At 36.3% G+C, this 21,292-nt stretch overlaps 1 protein-coding gene across 2 annotated transcripts in view; it reads left to right on the top strand.

Moving 5' to 3' along the window:
• The first annotated feature begins 474 nt into the window (after nucleotides 1–474).
• The window catches only part of ARFGEF3 (ARFGEF family member 3), a 59,598-nt gene continuing 38,780 nt past the window's right edge, over nucleotides 475–21,292 (top strand). For both annotated transcript variants that reach the window (XM_072408955.1, XM_072408956.1), the window contains exons 1-7: nucleotides 475–888; nucleotides 5,108–5,159; nucleotides 8,887–8,968; nucleotides 9,875–10,006; nucleotides 15,328–15,396; nucleotides 18,498–18,620; nucleotides 20,523–20,565. In XM_072408955.1, the coding sequence (XP_072265056.1) occupies nucleotides 804–888; nucleotides 5,108–5,159; nucleotides 8,887–8,968; nucleotides 9,875–10,006; nucleotides 15,328–15,396; nucleotides 18,498–18,620; nucleotides 20,523–20,565 (586 nt within the window). In that variant the 5' untranslated portion in view covers nucleotides 475–803. The remainder of the gene's footprint in view (nucleotides 889–5,107; nucleotides 5,160–8,886; nucleotides 8,969–9,874; nucleotides 10,007–15,327; nucleotides 15,397–18,497; nucleotides 18,621–20,522; nucleotides 20,566–21,292) is intronic.

Raw genomic sequence — 21,292 nt, forward strand, 5'->3', positions numbered from 1 at the left:
AAAACCGTCGCCCAAACATATCTACCAGGACGGTTGTTCATTTGCAGCGACGTTCATCGGCATTGTTGGCCTGTTGTGCAATGTTTTGTTAATGATTATGAAACAATCTGTTGTTAATCGCTCATTTCCAACGACAATTATTGCATGTGTGTACATAAGCTAAGAGTGTACACAGGGTTAGTTCAACATTTTCAGTGTTAACATGGGGTCCTGCCCCCTGTACCTAATGTGGTATATATTTGTCAACTACTTGAGTACAGACAACTATCCAAACTAAATGCTAGGGGACAGTTCCGGGGACAAATCCTAGAAAAACGAAGTTGTTGAGGTGATAAAAAAGATAAAAGATTTTTTTGTACTTCTACAGACTGAGCAGGTGACAAGGAGCGCTCATGTCTCAGTGCTGAGCATGCTCACTCCCACCTATATCACACTGCCAGTGTCTGCTCATTCCACCCACAGGAAATCCCTCGCCGTACTTTCCCAGCCTCCGTCCCTAGCCATTTTACTTTTTATACGGTGGAGGGTAAAGTAGGAAATAAGGATTCTCTAATAGAATAATTTGCAGTGGGAGCCCTTTCCTCCTCCCCTCACAAGCTGGGAACGGCCTCCTGTCACTCAAGCCAAGGCAGAAGCAGCCGAGGCTGATCCCATGGCATGGAGACATGAGATGATTCATCAGCACTGGGAGCCTGGGATGATGGTGCGCACTGAGACCTTCCATCAGAGGGGGCTGGGAGATCATTAAATCCTGGGCTTAGCTGCTTCTCTTCTCGGCATCATCACTTCTGCCTACTGCAAACATGGAAGAAATCCTGAAAAAACTGCAGAAGGAAGCCACTGGCAACAAATACAAGGCAATTAAAGAGAACTGCTCTGTAGCAATTGGTAAGCATGCTGTGCTGCACCTGGGCTCTATAGATTCTGTAGGTGGATCTCCTTCATGTATGTACAACCCATGTACATGTGATGTGTGTGTGTGTGTATATCATATATTTAAATGGTACGACACATTACAGTGCGCTTACAGAGTGCATAGTCATGTCACTAAATTATAAACAATATATATATATATATATATATATATATATATATATATATATATATATATAAATATTATTAGTTGGATCTTCTATCCATTTTTCATACAAACTAGATTTGTTAAAGTACACAGTGGCATTTGCTTAGTGAACCATGATGCATGTTTAATTCTGTCTATTGACAGATGTGGTTTGTTTACATATCTCTCAGCAGATGTCCATTACCAGGCTCACTATACTCAGCCTAACATTTTACCAATCATATATTATATTTTGATATAGTAAACTTTTCAGCTAAACCCTTGTCGGAAAGGTAAACAAACAGTCAGAATCCTTTATACACCACACTTTATACTCCGTTTTTAAAATTTTTCCTCCTATAGACAGTGGACCCGGGTTGGTGACCTCTCATTTCTATCCCCTGGTTAAGTAAAAAAGTCAGGTCATCTCCCTGCCCCCAGCAAGAGCAGCCCACTGATACTTTGCTTTCTCTTTTTGTCTGCATATTGATCTGCAGAACACTTAATTGACCAATACTGGAGCCCCAATCTCTTAGTAAAGTGTTAACTTTATATACCTGTGGATTTTAAGGGGGCATAAATCAGGTCAGATTCCAGTGCTTACACCTATAGCATTTAAAAATGTTTTTGTTAAAATCTGCATCCCTGCATTAATCAACATTTTGAATTCCTTCCAGAAGTTTTGGTTTTTAATATCCTGACATGGCATTACCTGAGAGAGTAATTATTACTGATGTCAGTATGCGTTATGGCTGGATCTACACGTGGCCACCCATGGTAGTGTACTACCATCTGTAATAGTAATGTGTGTTAACGTGTATTGCGGTAACCATAATGCACATCAGCCCAAACACTTCTGATTTTGCCATTTTCATTTGCTTTTTGGAATGACTATTGTTATCCTGCCATAATATACAGGTAATGTGTGAACAGATGCCCGATTTGATTGTATGTAGGTGAACTGAAGATTCTATTTTAGGCTGTTTTTTTAATGTCTTATATTGTGGAGGGGTTTGAAGCTCTGTCAGGTTCTTTTTGCTGTTTATCCCAGACATGTAATATCCCTTCCCCCAAACAATAAAGGTAAAAAAAGCTTTAGATTTCCTTCGCCTCATTTCCCCTGTGTCAGGTAGTTAAGAAGCCTCTCTCTAGAGAAGCGTTTTTGCACATCTGAGACAGCCCATAATCTTTTGCAGTGCAGTGAACCACATTGCAACTGCACAGCACATCATTCATCAAATGTTGACTCCAAAAAGCGGGTGTATTAGCAGTTAAAAAAGGGGCACCAGGAACAGGTTACCTGCACAGTTTTAGAGCACACTCTGAAAGGAGCCTTACTATTCTTCTTTGTTTGAATGGGACCTTAGCTTTAATCATCATAGCTTTGATGTAAAGTGAGGATTCTGATTTTAAAGGGAGATACTCTAATTTTAGCGAAGGGGTCCAGATTTGAAGGGGAGTTGCTAATGTGAAAGGGAAAACTGTTTTTGCAAGGCACTCGAGATATAAAGGGGAGTGCAAGATGTGAAAGAGCTTGTCAAAAATGTGTACTGGGGTCCAGAAACAAGCTCATGTGCAGAGTTATTTGATTGATTGCAAGTCTTAATTGTAGTAAAATCAAAAAGCTTGCATCAGTGTTAACCTTCTTTTACCCCTGTTGCCTAAAACTGTGGCACATTCTTGAATTGTAATTTCAGGCTTTTGAGAAAATCTGAAAAATATCCCAGTGAGCTCTAACATCTCACAATTCATGTATTTGGGTTCTTAGTACAAACTTGAGTGGTTAACTGAAATTCCAAAAAGTAGTCTGTGTGTTTGGTTCTTGTAGAATTTATATGTGAGGTCTAGGATTATGGGATGGGGTATTTGGTATAGATCCTATTTCATTAATGAGATAATTGCACCTTTGGAATGTTTTCTTCACTTTGTCTTGGTGAATTTTGTAAGGTCCATTAGGTAGCAGGATGTTCATCCAACTGATATAGTGCACTACTATAGCACTGTTGCAATACACTAACATGTGTGATTGTCTGATGAAATCGTCATAAATGTGCAAAAACAATGTTGGAAAATAACCCTTTTATGATAACTTGTTTAATGTAAGACAAAAGTTCAAAACAAAGGCAGCCATTAGTACTTAGAGAAATACTGGACCCTGGTCTCCCCATCAATCATAGTAAATGTTTCTGAATCCTCAAATGCCACAATCACATAACTTGTCTCTGGGTCTTAGGAGGAGGAAGTATTTGGAAGCAAAAAAAACATAAAAACAATAGTATCAAAGTAGATGAAGACGTTCAATCTAAAAGCAAATCTAAGACATTTTGCTTTTTAGTAGAAAAACTATCTAACGTTACAAACAAAGAACAGTAAACCAAGTAAAAAAAATAAAAACAAAACTAATTTGTCCCAAAAGAGCATCTCAGAAGTTACAAAGGCAATCATTGCCAAGAGTGGCATTTCCTGAAGATGAAACTGTTCATAGCCAAATCCTGTTAAATAAAAAACAACTTTTAATTATCAAGCTTTCTGCTACAAGTCTTTGGGATATATTTTTTTTTAAATCAGTGAAAGTAACATTTACCAAAAATGTGTAGCTTCTTGGTGCATGTGTGTTAAATTACAGGGATTAATCACCTGTGAATTTTTTTGGTAATTGTTACGTTTAATATGTTATATGGTTTTTCTTTCATTATAGATACAGGTCTTATTTATAACCACATACATAAAAATATTAATTGTTTGTTGAACAAAGCCCATAGGGTGTTGGTCTATCATAAGCACAACAACTATAGCTAGATTACCTCTATTTTTGTTGCACTTTAACAGATTATTCTGTTTTCAGAATAATGGTCAGATACATGGCAAATTCCTCTGCTGAAGTATTTGATCCCTCAGATAACATTATTCAGCAGCACAACATAAAAAACACTGTGATCCAAATCATGGTAGGGTGGCCTAGCTTTCAAGTTTGGTAAAAAATAGATCTGGTAGATTGGAAAGGCAGGGTTGAAAGCTTTTAAACTCATACAATTTTTTGCTTTATCAGCAATTTACCAGTAATGGAGTTATAGATTGGCGGAGGTTGTCCAGAATGATTACTGATTTATTCTTTTTATCATTTCAAGTCCTTGTGTTTTATATGCCATGCAGTACAGCTACCGAGTTACAAAGCACTCCAGACAGCCTCCCCACTACTGTGCAGACCATCATGTAGCATATGGCACATGAGATCATTCTTCAAAATGTGTAACTTCCCCCAGAGGTACAATGGTAATTCATAATCTTTCTAGTAAGGAAGTAAATTGGAACATATTAGATGTTTGGAAATTTGACACTTTTTGAACATTACCTAAGATCTACATTAGATCCCATGGAAGGCTGCACCCACTGCACAAAAGCCTTAAACCTGCAAGTTTTAAAATGCTTTATAGAGGCCTTGTTTTCTGCCAATATTGCCAAATATTTATAAAAAAAATGAAATAATAATATAATATAAATATTAAAATAAGTTTCCTAAACCTTTGAAACCATCATTACAAGATGGATCCAATTGGCTTTATTCATGTTTTTAAGCTGTTCAGCTGCTACTCCCTGGAGTTGTTTCTACATTGTGGGCAAACATGGCATTTGCTCAAACTTAAAAAAGGCTGAAGCAAGCAAGGTAAGGGTAAGTTCTCTAGTGGTCTAAAAGATGCACCTTTTTTCTTTTACATTAGAGATTAAGCTAATAAATATTGGTGAAGACAATTGTACCAGATGACAGTGGTCATCAACAAGTAATAAGGGCAAATATGCCCCCAGACTACTTAACCCCCATCCCACCCATGTAGCTGAACTACATTCCATTGTTGAAGAACTATTCCCTGATTAGAAATTTTAGTGAAATGCATGCAGCTGGTTTGTGGTGGCAGTTTAGTTGTATTTTTATTCTTTTTTTACCTATAAACCTATTTACAGTCATTCATGCATAGTAAAGTATATGAGTGCCCTGACATCATAAACATTTGTAGTACTTACATTTACATTTTCTGTTACCATTCACAGATGTCCTAGAAGCCCCAGAAGGTGTAATAAAGATCCCACCATACCAACTGAGGTAAGAAACATGAAACATTGTACTACTCTGAAGAGTTTTATAAAGTAATTACTAATAGGGGAATCATCCTTGTAGAATAAATATTAATGAATAATAATTATAACAATATTTTAAATGCAATGGCTACTTCTTTTACCCCTTTTGTGTTGATAATGACTAACAGGACTTTTTAAATAGTTGTAGTGTGCTTTCCCTTTATTATAATGTGCTGATATAATCAATGCTTTAGTTAGTTTATTTTAAGTAGTGCATATAGTGTAATAATTTTTTGCATAGAAACAACACATATTAGACATTAAGTCAAAAGAAGTGGGTGGTTTTGACTGAACAGGGGTACATCTTTCTGTGAGGATTGTTGCTTAGGGGGTGTACAAGTTTTAAAATAATATATTTTATTGTATTCAAAATATTTAATAGTGAGAGCGCCAGTGACATCATCAAAAGTATCACAAAGCATTCTAAATCATCTTGCAAGATTTCATCCCTGTTAATTATTAAAAACATTGTTGAGCATTTGTATATTACATCTAACATGTGGTTTAAAGGCTACCATGTTGGGAACTACATTGTTAAAGAAACATTGACCTGCTACACAGGATCTTATTTGATGAAAAATGTATTTTACAAGGTGGTGAGGTAAAATGCAAAACCCAGGGACCATAATACCCTGTACTGTGCATTTTGCATATGTGATACAAGAGATGTGGTGTCTGCATAGGCCATATCTGGAGTGGTTGCGACATCCTCCCTATGAGAAGCCAAAATAATATGGCCAATGAGTGTGTGAGAATCACCATGAAAAAACCTTGCAAGCTACATCTGCAGCACTTCTAAAATACTGTACCATTGCCAGAGTGAAACTGTCAGACATTGAAAGGGACGCTTCAAAAAATGAAGCTGATGTTTATCACTTTTGGAAAGCATTATTAGGGTGATACAAAAATTGACATGGGTGAAAATGAGGAGGAAGGTTAAAAAAAGAACTGCCGGATAAATGGGAGAATACAAGGATGGTAATTGAGATCAAATGCTACAAAGAGAAAACACATACGTAATGTAAAATGAATAATAAAGCAGGACATATGGAAACTGTTCTGAAAATTAGTGGGAAGACATTGCTTATGCATGTGGAGCAGATTGATAAACTTTGTGTTCTATTCTATTGTATTCTATTGTTTTTCCTTCCATGAGAGCAGATTTACCATTGTATAATTTATGTGAGGTGACACTGGCTTTTTAGACTTCTCAACCTTTTCCTTCTTATCCAGTATATTGCACGCCAGCTACAATATGGTTTAATTGCAGCTCTCTGCTTAACATTCTTTCTGCAGCTAATACATTTGGTATAGCTAGGCAAGTGCAGAATTTTAATAAAGGAAATTCAGCTTTGCGTCATCTCCCTCTCTTACATTTCTGACCTTGTCCGCTTTTAACCATTGTACTCCTATCTGAACATGAGTGCATTGCTTTATTGAACAAAATATTGATGTTCTATCAAATCAAATCAAATAGTAACTAGTACTAGAAGTTTTAGCAGCATTGCGTGGTATATAGCATAAAGTATTGGCACAAGGTCATATGAAAGAATTGGATTTATGCTCAACTGTTTCAGATGTAATCATTGCATATGTTGGATGACCCACAGATCAGGTTTTGTGCAACATGTATATAAGATGCATTGTTGTAATTCACAAAAAAACTCAATTTTTCCTGACCAATGGACATTAGAATCATCCACCCACTTCAGTGCTCAACCCAGAAAGAAATTGTAGGCTGGTGGTGGCCCAGCTCTTCAGTAACCACCCAAAAACAACGGGGTGGTTACTGAAAAGTGCCAGGTGGTGCGCCCATCTTAAATGAGCTGGGAAGAACACTTTCCCTTCCCTACTGAACTATTTCTGTCCCACCCCTTTTGTTTAATTGGGTTTGAGTTATTTCTTCATAGAGATTCTCTAGCACATATGGCCATTATCAAACAGTTCTGCTTTTAGGAAACTTTCTTTAACACCATGTTAGGCCTTTCAGACATGATCTGCTTGTATTGCATAATCTTAATGATATCACTAGATCTGAATTCAGGTATTTAAAAAAAACTAAATAAGTTAATAAAAAGGCTTTATTTTTCATTTATTTTCAGGTTAATGAGGGTGGAAAGGAAGAACCAGGAAAGGCAAACTTTTAGCAGATTAAACGTCAGACCCTTCTGTTATGCTTTTTATATATATTCAAGTGAGACTCATAACATAATGTTTTGTCCACAATAACTGGAGTCTTTTCTGCAATATTATTATTGACCTTCCAGCCAACATGGCTAGCATAGTGCAAATATTCAGACTTCTGTTTCTAGACACAACAATGTACTCTGGTTTGTAATCATTTAGATTTACAATTACTGGGATTTGTAAACAATATCAAACTGAATGCATCTGCTGTCCTGGTTCCTGTTGTTTAGAAGAAACTGTTAGGGCAGTTTCCTGTCTTGTTTTATAATTAAATTAGAAGCCAGAAGCTATTTAATAAATACAGACCCTTCAGGCACTATGAACACATATTAAAGTAGAGCTATACTTACCTTAGAAAAAATGTCAGCAATTGTTCCATACCTAAGAGCAGGTATTTATAAAAAAAATGACCTACAATTAAATGTTTTAATTAGTATCAACCTTGTAAAAGCATATGCTGCAGTTTGGCACAGGGTGTGACTTCAGTTATGTGACCTGTCATCCAACACTGGGTTGTAGGGATTGTAATTTGGTTAGCTGGTAAAATAAAACTAAAGGTGAAACTAAAATTCCATTTTTTATGGGTACATGATTAGACAGGTCATTATTTCAGAAAGGGACAGGTGATGTCCCTTCTGCAATAATTTCGCTTACCTGCCCGATCACTCCACATGGGTAGCAAAAGCTTTGGTTGCCAGGATACCTGACATTCTCGGCTTTTTTTGCGTGTGCTTTACCTGCGTGGGAGTTGCATCATCCTAGCTTGGCCAATCAAGATGACCGAAGATGAAGCAAAGAAAGAAGAATATGGCAGGGCCCTGCGAGGGAATGGGAACAGGTGAGTAATGTGGGGTTTAGTTAGTTAGCTAGCTTTAGGAATCCTCAATGGCATTACAAACATCTACCAAATTTATTATATTTTGAGATGCACAAGTTTCATAAAGTAAACAAAAAAAAACCTCCACTAAGTAAGGGAAATTTTTACTTCATTTCCAGACACTGCAGCTCATAGTGGGAATGTTTCAGCAGTCAGTGTTGTCAATTAAAGGGTAGGAATGGGTTTGGCAAGACATGTGAATCGGCAGTGACCATAACATTTTCTTAGTCCACTGTAAAGACACAGAGTAGCAATCGTGTCAACTCTGGTCTGAATTCATAAGCAGTGTAGCATTGTTGCCACACCATCATATGAAGCTGCATCGGGTTTAACAGGTGTGTGTGGGACTTTGCAAGAGGTTTTGATCCCAGCTTTCATTGCCAGGTAGAACTTCAAAAGTACATGTTTTAATTTGAAAAAAATGACTTACTCCGATAATATGCAGCCATGTAAAGGTGCTGGAAGGGAGAAACCTATGCAGATGTAGATTTTTCAACTTTGAACTATTATTTCCTTTTTAGATTTGATAGCTTTAAATCATTGGGCAGATACCACCAACCTAGTTCAGAGCATGATGTTTATTTTTAATTGCATATAAGTAAGTATCTAATAATTCCTTGTGTTTTAGGGAAAAGTGCCTTTTTCCTCTTCAACTTGCTTTGGAGTCAAAAAATATCAAGTTGGCTCAGAATGCACTGGCTGGAATGCAGGTAAGAGATAGTATTGTAATGTGTTTTAGCTAGGGCATTTAATAGATGTGCAGAAGAAAATCATAATTGGTATTTGTAAAGATTAAAAAAATCAGACCAGCACATACAATTCTACTTTGCATTTATATACAGTAAAAAAAATATTTGTCCAATAATAGTTATCTCTGAAGTTCCTTGATGTTAATTATGTAAGTAAATTCTTTAAAAATCTCTTACCACTTTTGTCAGCCTTTGAAAAACACTTGACTTGAGCCCCATTCACATCAGCCCAATCTGTTGCAGTACATGTAACACGTGTGTTAAGGCCTGGTATGTTAATGCAGACTTTTCACTTAAATAGGGTTCCTAATAAACCACAGTGGTTGAAAAATAACATTTGGAGGGATTCTGGCAACACATGGTAGTGCATAACCATGTGCTGGGGTGTGTTGTAATGCAGGGTGCACTGGTGTAAATAGATATTTATTTAATAAAGAGAAAAAAGAACTAGTTATGAAATTAGACTTGGTGATATACATTTTTTTTGTAAAGCTTACTTATATTGTTATTGTTTCTAATACAATTAGGAATAGCCCTAACTGTGAAGGACCCAGCCTCTGACTTTTTATTATTATTATCTTTATTTCAATAAAAACACAGTTTATTTTTGTAGCAACATCCATGGTGACTACATATAAAGAAATGCTTTGTATCCCACCTTTTCAAAGCTGTTCTTTATTAGTCAATTGAGAACTGTATGTTTTTACAAGTTGTATATTATACTCCATCATCTTTCTGATATATTGTTATCATGGCATGGAAACATTAGAAAAGATTTTATGTGGATTCAGATGACAGGTTGCACAATAAGCAGAGTCGGTGACCTCAAAGCTGACGCATTTCTTTTCTGCTATGGTTTTACTATAGAAGCTTCTGGCTGACGACAGATTTGTATCCGTGGAAACAGATTCAGATGAGCGGCAGCTACTTAACCAAATGCTCAATGCTGTTAAAGTGACTCCATCTCTTCATGAAGATCTGCAGGTTGAGGTTATGAAGGTATGCAGTATACAATAAAAAAAGTGTTTGCATTTATGGAAATCTGTTTTAATTATAACTACAGTAAGAGCTGCATCATTTGAACATGCCCAGACAGAAAACTACCTTGTTATTTCTTGCAAAATCTAAACATTTGCAGTCCATAACAGTCCAACAGACATGGTCATAGAAACCATCTATGCAGCCGTCCTTTCTCCTCAATATAAACAGCAGAAGCAATGGTACTGATACAATATGTAGTCCTTTTCTTTGGAATCACCAGCCCTATTACAGAATATCAATAAAATGTACCTGAACTATGGATATCTATTTTTTTTTAAGTGATTTGTATGTTCTCTAAAGCATAAATAGGTACATACCTTTACATTGTCTCTGTGACCTCCATTCCCATATGATGCCAATCTATAGGCAGGAAGTTGGGCTGAGGAATGGGACGTCGCAGAAACAAAGGAGAGGAGAACATACAAATATCATAACTATCAGTCACAAAACTAATGGAGACCTATGCTGTGCTATTGTCTGACTTTCCTGTTGATCTAATTATTTTATGCACTGAAAACAAGTTTTATTTATTTTGCACCGTTTGTTCACTTTTCATATCTCGGGAAGAAAAGAATCCAGTTATATTCAACATGCATCTGGTCACCAGTTCTAGCCTACATATCTATTGAGTGTCTTAAGTTTTTTTTAAGTGTAAGATACCTAAAACAGTCTGGTGTGCTCTTTATCTCTGTTTTTTAACTAAATAGGGTTAACACATGTCATCATAGTACACAGCCCCCTTTAAAAAGGCTTCCATTTTATTAAAACAAAATGATGCTAAAGGAGAGAAATGCATAATCCAAAACAGATGTAAAATAAAGGTATAAGATGGTATCAGAATCTCTGTATATCACAATATTATTTTAATAGTCAACTTGCTATAGGTATAGCTAAAGTAGACTATAGTTACAGCCACAAAAAAATTGTATTTCTAAGATTCATTTAAAGATCATGCTTTTGATTCAGAGTTGGATAACCAGGCCTCTTTATGGTGTAGTGCAGTGGTCACCAACCTTTTCGGACCGGAAAAGGTTGCACAGGGAGATGCGTGACACTCAAAGGGGAAAAAACTTCGCCCATAGTGACGTTATGATGCCAGAACCCACCACCCGTAGTGAACCTGCAATGGGAGAGTAACCAGGTTGTGTCCGGGAGACATGGTCTGTGGCTCTGGCCGGCGGCCCCCCAGCGGGGTCCTTCTCCTGCGCCTGCTGGGAGGCGCACTGGCCAGAGCCGTGAGCCACCAAAATTTTCTTGTGGTCAGTTGTTTGGCGAGCGCTGGTGTAGAGGGTCACAGTATCAACCTATTCCTTACATATATATATATATATATATATATATATATATATATATAATGCTAACGCTACTTAAAAGCAAAAAAAAAAAAAACAATTCTGAAAAAGCTCTTGTTGAGTATGTCATGCAGCAACTAGCAGTCATGTATCAATTAGAAGTGCCATTTTATGTGAATTCTTGACAATTTTGGGTAGTGCTGGACTTCTCTGCTTACCCCCATCCCTCTTATTAGTCACTATTGGGCCACTGTGATGGGCTACGTCATGGGATATGAGGAATGCAGGTGGTAAAAATATAAGGAAAAGGCACACTGTCACTGAGCAATAGATACACACATGCAAATATACCTCTGACATATAACACAATGCTGTACAAAGATCAGCGGTGCACTCTCATGAGTCTGAGTCATATATCTAGCAAGTTTTGGTTGAAATGTGTTGATGCGTTTCCTAGTGATTGTAGAACATAGCAAGTTTGGTGCCTTTCATCCTAATATAGCTCTGACATATAGCACAGCGCTATACAAAGATCAGCAGTGCTCTCACATAAGTCTCCGTCATATGTAAAGCAAGTTTGGTTGAAATGTCTCCATGCGTTTTACACACACACACACACACACACACTATATATATATATATATATATATATATATATATATATATATATATATATATATATATATATATATATATATATATACATAGATTACAATTGGCACTGCTTTTCTTGTGTCAAAGCTTTGCCTAAACTCTTCTTGGGAATACTGCATCCTTTGCTGGATGCACCCATGCAGCTATGTCTTAAAGGCATGAATGGGGTTGGCTTCTGGGTGTTTCATATAATTCTTCACTTTGGGACCGGACTACACAGCAGAGACGTAATATTCCACAAAATAACTCTGGCTTGGGGAATAATGTAAAAGCATGACAACACCATCTTTATTGCTCCATTATCCTGTGCCAAAATCAGATGGACATGTACAGATATGTGTAATCCCTAAATCATGCAGACACTAGTTCCTGTGTGATATCTGGCTGTGTGAAAAATGTCTAGTTGTTTATTCTCAGTATAGAAATTTTACTAAATGCACACCTATTACTTTATGCATCACAATGTTCTGCGTTCGCCAGCTCATTTATTTGAGTAGGCTGTCAAATACACCACCTTACAGACAAATGCACACTATATATTTTAAAGTGCATTGGTAAGGAGCGTTTTGGGTGCCATTAACAATGATTAATAACAGCACACCAACGCATTAATGTGACTTTCTACCAGGATGGGGCATTGTGGTCACTTGAGGGAAAAATAAACTAAGGAAATGCTTTTTCTTGTCTGCTGCAAATTTATGACATCATCCAGCCTGCTTTTTAATGATACAATGTCGATTTTTGTGGGTGGTTATTTAGTTGCTAAATATTTCGAAGACAGGAATTTGTTCAACTTGAAAAGATTAAACTGCTAAACTGTACTTTGTAAACAGACATACATTGACAAACTACAGCAGGGTTTGATCTGCAGTAAGCGGAACATTTGAACTGCACTGCCGCCAGCATTCACAAACTGGTATCGTTTCTGGTAGGGATATAACTTCTTATAGTCAAAGCAGCCATAGTACTACACTGATCTACTTATCATTACTCTGAATGAACACTATACAAAATTGTTGCTGATTTGATAAGGGAAAAAAAGATAGAGGTATACTCAGTATATCAAAGATAGGTATACTGTGATCTCTGTGAGAAGTAAGGCATATATATACACTATGATCTGGAGGAAAAAATGAAATACGTTAAAATGCTTTAAATAACAGGACATAATAAAAAATCAACTGGTCCTGAGCAGGTTCTAAAATTATTTAAATCTAAACTTGGGTATAAAACAACACACAACAGATTCCACAATGTATTTTTTAACAAAAGTGAAGCCAAAATGGAGAAGCCATGTCTGTAAAAACAAGTACAATAAATGACTCAATATATGACTCTCATTTATTGACAAGGGGAGTGCACACAGCAGCTACTGCTGTGTCTAAATTGTGATTACTTTGATTGGCTATCATAGTAATCATGTGGTCAGGAGCCAATGAACAAGGCTCCTGATCAATTTCGCTGAGAAAACCATACAGTTGCTCAGGTGTCTGAACCCACCATAAATTTCCAATGGCACAATTGTGAACCAGTTTAAAATAACTAATCCAAATATACGTGCTTCCAGGCTAAATGGAAGGATTTAGGTTCACCTGGAGCATAAACACAATTTAAATCTTTAAATGCTCAGTGAACTGGGGAGACTGAAAAGTACTGTGTACCTTTCTGATAAGATTGAGTGTAAATAAATGTCTCTTCTTGGAAAGTCAACAGTTAAAGTGTACTTAGAAACCAGAATAACCCGTCTGTTCATCTCCAGCTGCTGGTAAACCCGTGCTGTTGTCTTGGTGCTTAACCTGCAGATGTATTTTTATGTGCAGAATTAGGCATCCTACTGTTGCAAAACAGGAACTTCACAAAGATCTGGTAATCTATTTGTACACTAGTTGCTTCATTCTAATATTTTTTTGCTGAGATTTTGTACACAAATCATGCAGAAATTAATATCCAGACTTAGACTACATATACGGTGCATTCTATATAATTGTCACCAGGAATTATTGGTTGTGCTCGTCTCAGGAAAATATCTGATATGTGTACAGCAGTCTGCCTATGTCATTTTTCATTAATAATAATCTTCTATGTAATCCTAGCCTTGGATTTATTTTGCCAACACCGAGTATCATAACTACTTAACCTTTTTTATTTCAATACATTTTTAGTCAAATAATGTATGGGGGTAGGGCAACAGATCAATATAAACAGAGCAAATATAAAGTAACAGACCAGAAAACCTGTGGTAAAATTCACATAAAGCAATACAAGCCCTTATGTTAAAAATACCCATGTATAGGGGGAACATGCAGACAACCGGTGGGGGGGCATTAAGGGTAGAAGGGTAGAGTTGGGTGGGGGAGAAAAAAGGAAGTCCATGTTAGGAAGGGTTCTGTATCGAGGACAATAATCGGTCCATAGATTCTAAGTGAGTTTGAATGCATGGGGGATGGCCTTGAGAGTGCATGTAAGTTTGACGTTTACCATTATCCAGTTGAGTTTTGTCCACAACATGGCAAGAGAGATGTTGGTGTGATTCTGACCTATAACAGCAAATAGTTACACCATTTTTTGGGATATTTCGGTAGAGGCATATCAATTTTGCGAGAGAGTACTTTGCAAACTTGGAGACATGGAGGTATGTAACACCTGAGACAATTTGGGAAAACTCTCTCCCAATATTCTTGCACCACTGGGCAGGACCATCAGATATGCTCCATGCTGCCCACGCCCCCTCACCCCCTAAACCAGTTCTGAGGAGCCTGGAAAGCAGTCTGGGTGGGAACTAAGTACCAACGCTGCATAACTTTATATTTCAATTCAACTAGGCCCACAATGAGAGATTTCTTAGAGATTTTGGGCCTGATTTATTAAAGCTCTCTAAGACTAGAGAAGATACACTTTCATCAGCGAACCTGGGTGATCCAGCAAACCTGGAATGTATTTCATAAAAATCATTTGCTATTTGTTAGTGAGAGAAAGTTGTGCCACTTGGTCGGCCCTATGATAATATCTAAAATTTGGGACTCCCAAGCCTCTCTTTGTCTGAGGGGTGAGCATTGTGATACTATTATTTCGCCTTACGGCCCCAGATAAATTCCATGATCTTGGTTTGAAGTAGGTCTAGGGACCTACAAGGTAGGTGGATTAGGAACGTGCAAAACAAGTAAAGTACCCCAGAAAGGACGTTTATCTTGACTGCCGCAATCCTCCCAAACCAAGATTCAAGGAAGGAGTTTCCTGATGATAACAGTGAAGATTTCTGATACCTGTACCTGATGATTCGTTTTTAGCAAAGTGCTTACATTCTTTAAAATTGTTTATCCTTTTCACTTGCAGGTCCTTCTCTGCATAACATATACATCAACGTTTGAACTAAATGGTAGTTCAGTCCTGAAGATTGCTGAGGTATGTTTTACATAGCCGTATGTTGATTCAGCCAGCATGCAATCTTTGTCTCCAGATTGTTCCATCATCTTCTCTAATAATGCTTTTAATACAGATTCTTAAAGTAGAACTCCTGAAAACAAACTTTTTTTGGTGGAGAAGTTGTTAAAACCTTTTGGCTATTTTTTTACCATATGAAACATGGGGAGATATCCCCAGGTGGGACACAAACTGTATGGAGAAGTTTAGAATTTCTGTCTTCTGTCAGTTTTTATCAGGTTTTCATGACGTCTGTGTGTCCACTGGGGTTATTGGTTGCTCTCCTGAAGACATTGGGCCTGATTTAATAAAGCTCCCCAAGACTAGAGAGAATACACTTTCATCAGTGAAGCTGGGTGACCCAGCAAACCTGAAATGGTTTTTTTTTTAAATAATTTGCTATATATTAGCTTTTCAGCTTTCATTCCTGATCCATTCAAGATTTGCTGTGTCACGCAGCATAACAGATGAAAGTTTATCCTCTCCAGGCTTGGAGAGGTTTAATAAATCAGGCCCAATATTGTCAAAGCTGAAAATGGAGGTTAAATCTCCCTATTGGGGTCAAAGACATTAGTAAACCCCTGACAGAAGATTTAAGTCTTTTGAATGTATTCTAAAACAATATGTTAAGGCTGGAGTTCTGTTTTAATCACCTTGCAATTAACCCTGCATTCATCCACTATAGGAGGCCATAGAAAAAAAAATGGTTTCAAATAATAACTGCCTTTAAAATGTGAATTAAACACATTGTACATTATACATTAACTAAGAGAAATATCAACAGGTCATTTACAAAACAGAATTTTTTTGTTATTGCTGCAATATATTTTATTAGGCTTTTTAAACAGAGTTTTTTGTTTCTTATTCAATAGTTTTTAATAGTATTAATAAAATTTTTCCTGGAAGTTACATATACATACTTTTGGCATAAAAATCTTGATAATCCATTTCAAGGAATCAAATGAATGGAATGTATAGTGGCTTTTCAGAATACCCACACAACTAAATGCTCGGAGGGGTACACCCCTCTCCTTATGAGTTTATATGTGACATTTTAGTTGGAGACATGATGTCAAGCCTAGCATGTTCCTCAAATACTTTATAATGGAAGAAGTTCAATAACCTTCAAGACCAGTTAATTCATTGTATGTAAAATAGATTTACTAAAAAATAGTTGTTGTTACCATGAATAAAGTATACATATAAATAATATCTTTGGTAGTACTTTGTGCATACCTATTTCATTATTTAAAATTCTCTTTTTAAAAATAATAGGATTTGCCTCCTATAATGGATTTGAATGTTTCTGTGGAATGTATAATGGGATGTAAATGGGTTTAAGTGGATATATTGTATGTGGCCACATTATACTGAATAGATTCTCTGTAATACATATCACCAAAATGCTGTTTAGAAAATCTTAGTTTCTAAATAGCTAGTTATACATTACAGAATTGTAAATAAATGATAAAAATAAGTTCACTTGGACCCTTATTAGTACATCCCTTTTTGTGCATTGCTTCTTGTGCTATGCTTTTATGCCTTGTGTTTTTACTCTTCCGTCTTTAGTTGTGTGTGGCATGCCATAAAACAGGATCCACTCGGTTGCATGAAATGATAAGAGCATCCATTTCACATATCCTGTTCCTCCTATGTCGTCGTATTTTCCCTGGTCCTCTGCAACCCACTTCTTTTCTAGAGGTATCATGGTTTGAAATGCAGTATGGTTTTCTGTTTACTGATTATTAATTTTGCCTAATCTAATTTTTTTATGTGCTTCATACAGATATTAAAATTTTGTACGTTAAGAAAACCATAAATGGCCCTTTCTTAAAAACACAGCATACCACAATGCAGTGCAGGTGCATTGCCCAGTACTGAATGTGTGTGTTAGGGTGCCGGTCTAACTGAACACTTGTTTTTTGCAATCATGTTTTTGCAAATTTCTTAGCTGCTGCGCATTTAAACAAAACTTTTTTTTTTTTTTTTTTTACTAATTACACTGCTTTATGGAAAATGCTGCCATGATTTGCTGATACAAATATATGGAAAATATTTTTTCTTACAGTGGCTATCTCCTTTTTTTTCTAAGATATGTTTCAGGTGAAACAGTCTAAGCACTTTTTGAAGTTTCTGTAATCATCTAGTATCTTATTACCATAACCTGTTTGAACTGAATTGTTAGAGACTATATTTAAGATTAGACTATATTTAATAAATAAATGATTGGCCCAATCCACATTTGAATTTGAAATAGGAGGACTATGTTACCTGGCAAAATGTTTTGCAGGTCTGTATGTTTACTCACTTGCAAAGCCTTACCAGAAAGTGAAGCCAACCTGGCAACCTCACTTTTCTCAGCGGTAGTTACACTGTACAGCTTCATTTCCAGGTCATTTACCCTGGAACCTGTACATACACAAGTTTTCGCACCTTTTGTGACCCCCGGGTAGGATCAAGTATATTACACTGGGTAATTTCTGTTTTTTCTGATCCAATCATGGCTCAGAATAATTTGATAAGGCATAAATCACCTTATGAGATAACCGTTCATACCGATGTCTGAAAAACAATTTTGTGTCCAAAAATTGAAATAAGAATAATTACTAACTGTAAGCTGTGCTGAATGTTCTTGTAACATATATAAGTATACAATAAGTAATCACATTTCTAGGGGCTGAAATACACAATGCTGTTATTGTGTGGGACAATAATGTATGTGGGTTGTGTCATGTGTTAGGTTTTTTGCGTTAAGGCAGTCTAATAATTTTAAATGGGCTGCTAACACACCACAATGAACAAAAACAAAAAAGAAAAAAAAATTCCACACAGCACACCATAATTAATACACTTTAGTACATTATCATGCATTCTGCATCAGGGTTCTGTTGGCTTAGTCCATTGAAAATAAATGTCATGGCAATGCACTGGAAAGGTGGATTTTGCTCTTTAGTGTATGTGACCCTGATCATTACAGTTGGCAGGTGTGATCAGTGTTCTTCCATGCTGTTCCTTTGGCAATTAAAGGGTAGACTCAGGTTGAGTTTGGGTTCTTAGTTAATGCTTATCTGTCTTTTATCCAGCTTTGTATTGAAACTTATGTTTCAAGCTGTCATCAGCGAAGTATAAACACAGCTGTGAGAGCTACACTCAGTCAAATGTTAAGTGACCTGACATTACAGTTACGGCAGAAGCAAGACAGCCCGGTGAGACATCATTTCAATTTTTTTCTGTCTGTTTTGAACTCCCTTGGTATAAGCACCGTTGAATAAGATATTTGTTAGGGGAAATCTGTTATGGTTAAAACAAAATGCTATTGCTACCATCACTGAAATTGTTATGTGTTGATATGGTTATGAACTGTTCTGTATTTGTAATAGTTTGCTCATAAAATGTACATTTTTTATGAGGTGTATATAAACTGCTTCTATGCTTAATATATCCTAGACATCTCTAGGGCAAAGGTAAAGAGATCTTAGTTTTCTGTTTCTTGTTATCCAAGGTTCTAGCACCGATACATCCTTCCGTTTTCACCTTTGTCTCATACATTCCTAACAGTCCTTGTCATGTAAAACTAAACGCTTTATAATACAATGGAGATCGCTTTTATTTAGATGAGTAGCTAAATGCACAGGTGAAAAACATACATTTGGTTAGTCCTACCTGTCAAAAGTTTTATTATTTCTGCCCAATCTCTGATTAAAACTATACAAAACAAGACAGCCAGATCTGTGATCCCCAGTGTAATAAAGTAGTACAGCCTGAACAGGTACCTGCTTGTTTATTGGACACTGAAAGAGCAGCAGCATATTTTAAGCTAGAGCGTCACCCCAACTACTAGGAGCTAAAAACTAGGTGCATTTAAAACTGCAATTTATTTTGTCTACTAAAAGTTATTATACATCTAAATTTTCTTTTGACCTTATTTTTATGTGGTCATTACCATGCTCTCACCAGCTGTATTTTAGCTATATTATTTGGTAGATGTAGACTATAACATACAATTGGGGTAAGAAGTTGGAGAACAAAATTGATAATTCCTGTAAGACTGCTATATCTGTTGGTCCAATCTGTAAAGTAGTAGTATAGAGTAGTACAAAATGTTTTTTACTGAAACTAGAGATGGTATTGACACAAAAAGTTATTGCAAAATAATTATTCTCAAGAGATGAGAAAGCATAGGAAAATAAAAACTATAAACTGATATTCAAAGGCAACTTCAACTTTGTGTTAGGCAAAAAATACTCCTACTAAAGCTCTGCAAATCATTGAGAACATAGTTACATAAAAAAATGACACAAGTCCATCAAGTTCAACCACTAGGAAAATAAACATATACCGGATAAAATCCAAGACATAGGCAAAAAAAACCCTGGTACAATTTGCTCCCACAGGAGAAAAAAAATTCTCCTGATTCCATGAGGCAACTCGATGTTCCCTGAAACAGTCTCGGTATCACTTTACCACCCAGAACAAGGGGAATATTGCCAGGTGCTCCTGTATATGAAAAAAAGTTCTAAGGACTAAATATATGGCTACTGGGAAAAGTAAAGGGTGCCTGGTGTCCAATGTGGAAAAGCCAATTCAATGGGGGTGTGAATGGTCTTTTCCACATCTCTCGATGCTGTGAAAAGTGTTGAATATAAATTTGATTACACCTGTATTTTCCAGGGGTCTTAAGATTGACCACATGGCACACAGGATCATCTTTTTTTTTTTTTATCTCCAAGCAGTGGATGAACATCAGCCATGCAGAATAAGGCACTGATGCTATCATATTTCTGCATCTTTACACTGTTGGTACATGGCATTATAGTGTCACCTCCTTGGTGGGTGGGTCAATGGGGTCCAGCACTCGCCGTATAGCCTTAATTTTCTGGGTAAGTGACACTGGGACATCTAGTGGGAGAAAGGACCAGAGAGGAGGTGGATATGGCTGGGGGTTTTCAGCCATCGCTGAGTGACTATTCAAAAAAAAAAAAAAAATTCAGAAAGTGCAAAAATAGCATTTTTAGTGTGTTTTATATTTGTGATTAATATACAATTCTATCTCTAGAGAATGCTGGAATCTTGTAATTGTAATAAATTATATACTATTTTCTCAACAGAATACTGAAATCCAAGAAGCACTACTGGAATTCAGGAGTCAAGGTATGTTCCCTTCATAAGGGTGATTTTAAAAAAAAGAGTCCTATAATGAAATGAAAGGGGGCTAATTCTCACTGGCTGTGTGACACACTAATATTGTGCTCTTGTTCTGGGTTTTAAAAGCATGGTTTTATTAGGTAAATTGTAGTCTGTAGAGCTTTATTTTTGTAGCTAGTATCTGTTTTTTCATTCATACTGCCTAATGATTTTGAGGTCTTTGTAAAACTAACTACAAAACATCCCTATTCTTCACACATTGTTTACCTAAGAGTAGTAATAAAACATAGCAGTGCCGTGTTAATTAAGACTGTTTGGAAATCCAATTAAATTTTGCAGTGTTCAAAATTTATCTCATTCTGTTTGTTGAAGCAACAAACTTATACAATAATTATTTTGTTACGTTTTAATTCTGCACATAATTTCATTAGCTTTTGAACTGGGATATTGCAGTTTTGAAGTTTCCTAATAAGGTATGATAGGGTAGGTTTGGCATCCTGATATTGAAACTGAATATTATTCAAAACTAGAAAACCAAAACCAAGTTGCTATCCAATGCATATCAATGATCAGCATTATCATAGCTTGTTGCTAAGTGTTTTTTAAACACACCAAGCATATTTTTAACAAAGTGGGAAATAGGTGAATATTATAAAGCAGCAGATATATCATTGTAGCTATGACCTTAACCCTAGATAATTTATTAATTTATGGATAGAAAAAAGATAATTTG

Source organism: Pyxicephalus adspersus, chromosome 4 (genome assembly GCF_032062135.1).
Source record: "Pyxicephalus adspersus chromosome 4, UCB_Pads_2.0, whole genome shotgun sequence".
Classification (NCBI taxonomy): Eukaryota; Metazoa; Chordata; class Amphibia; order Anura; family Pyxicephalidae; genus Pyxicephalus; species Pyxicephalus adspersus.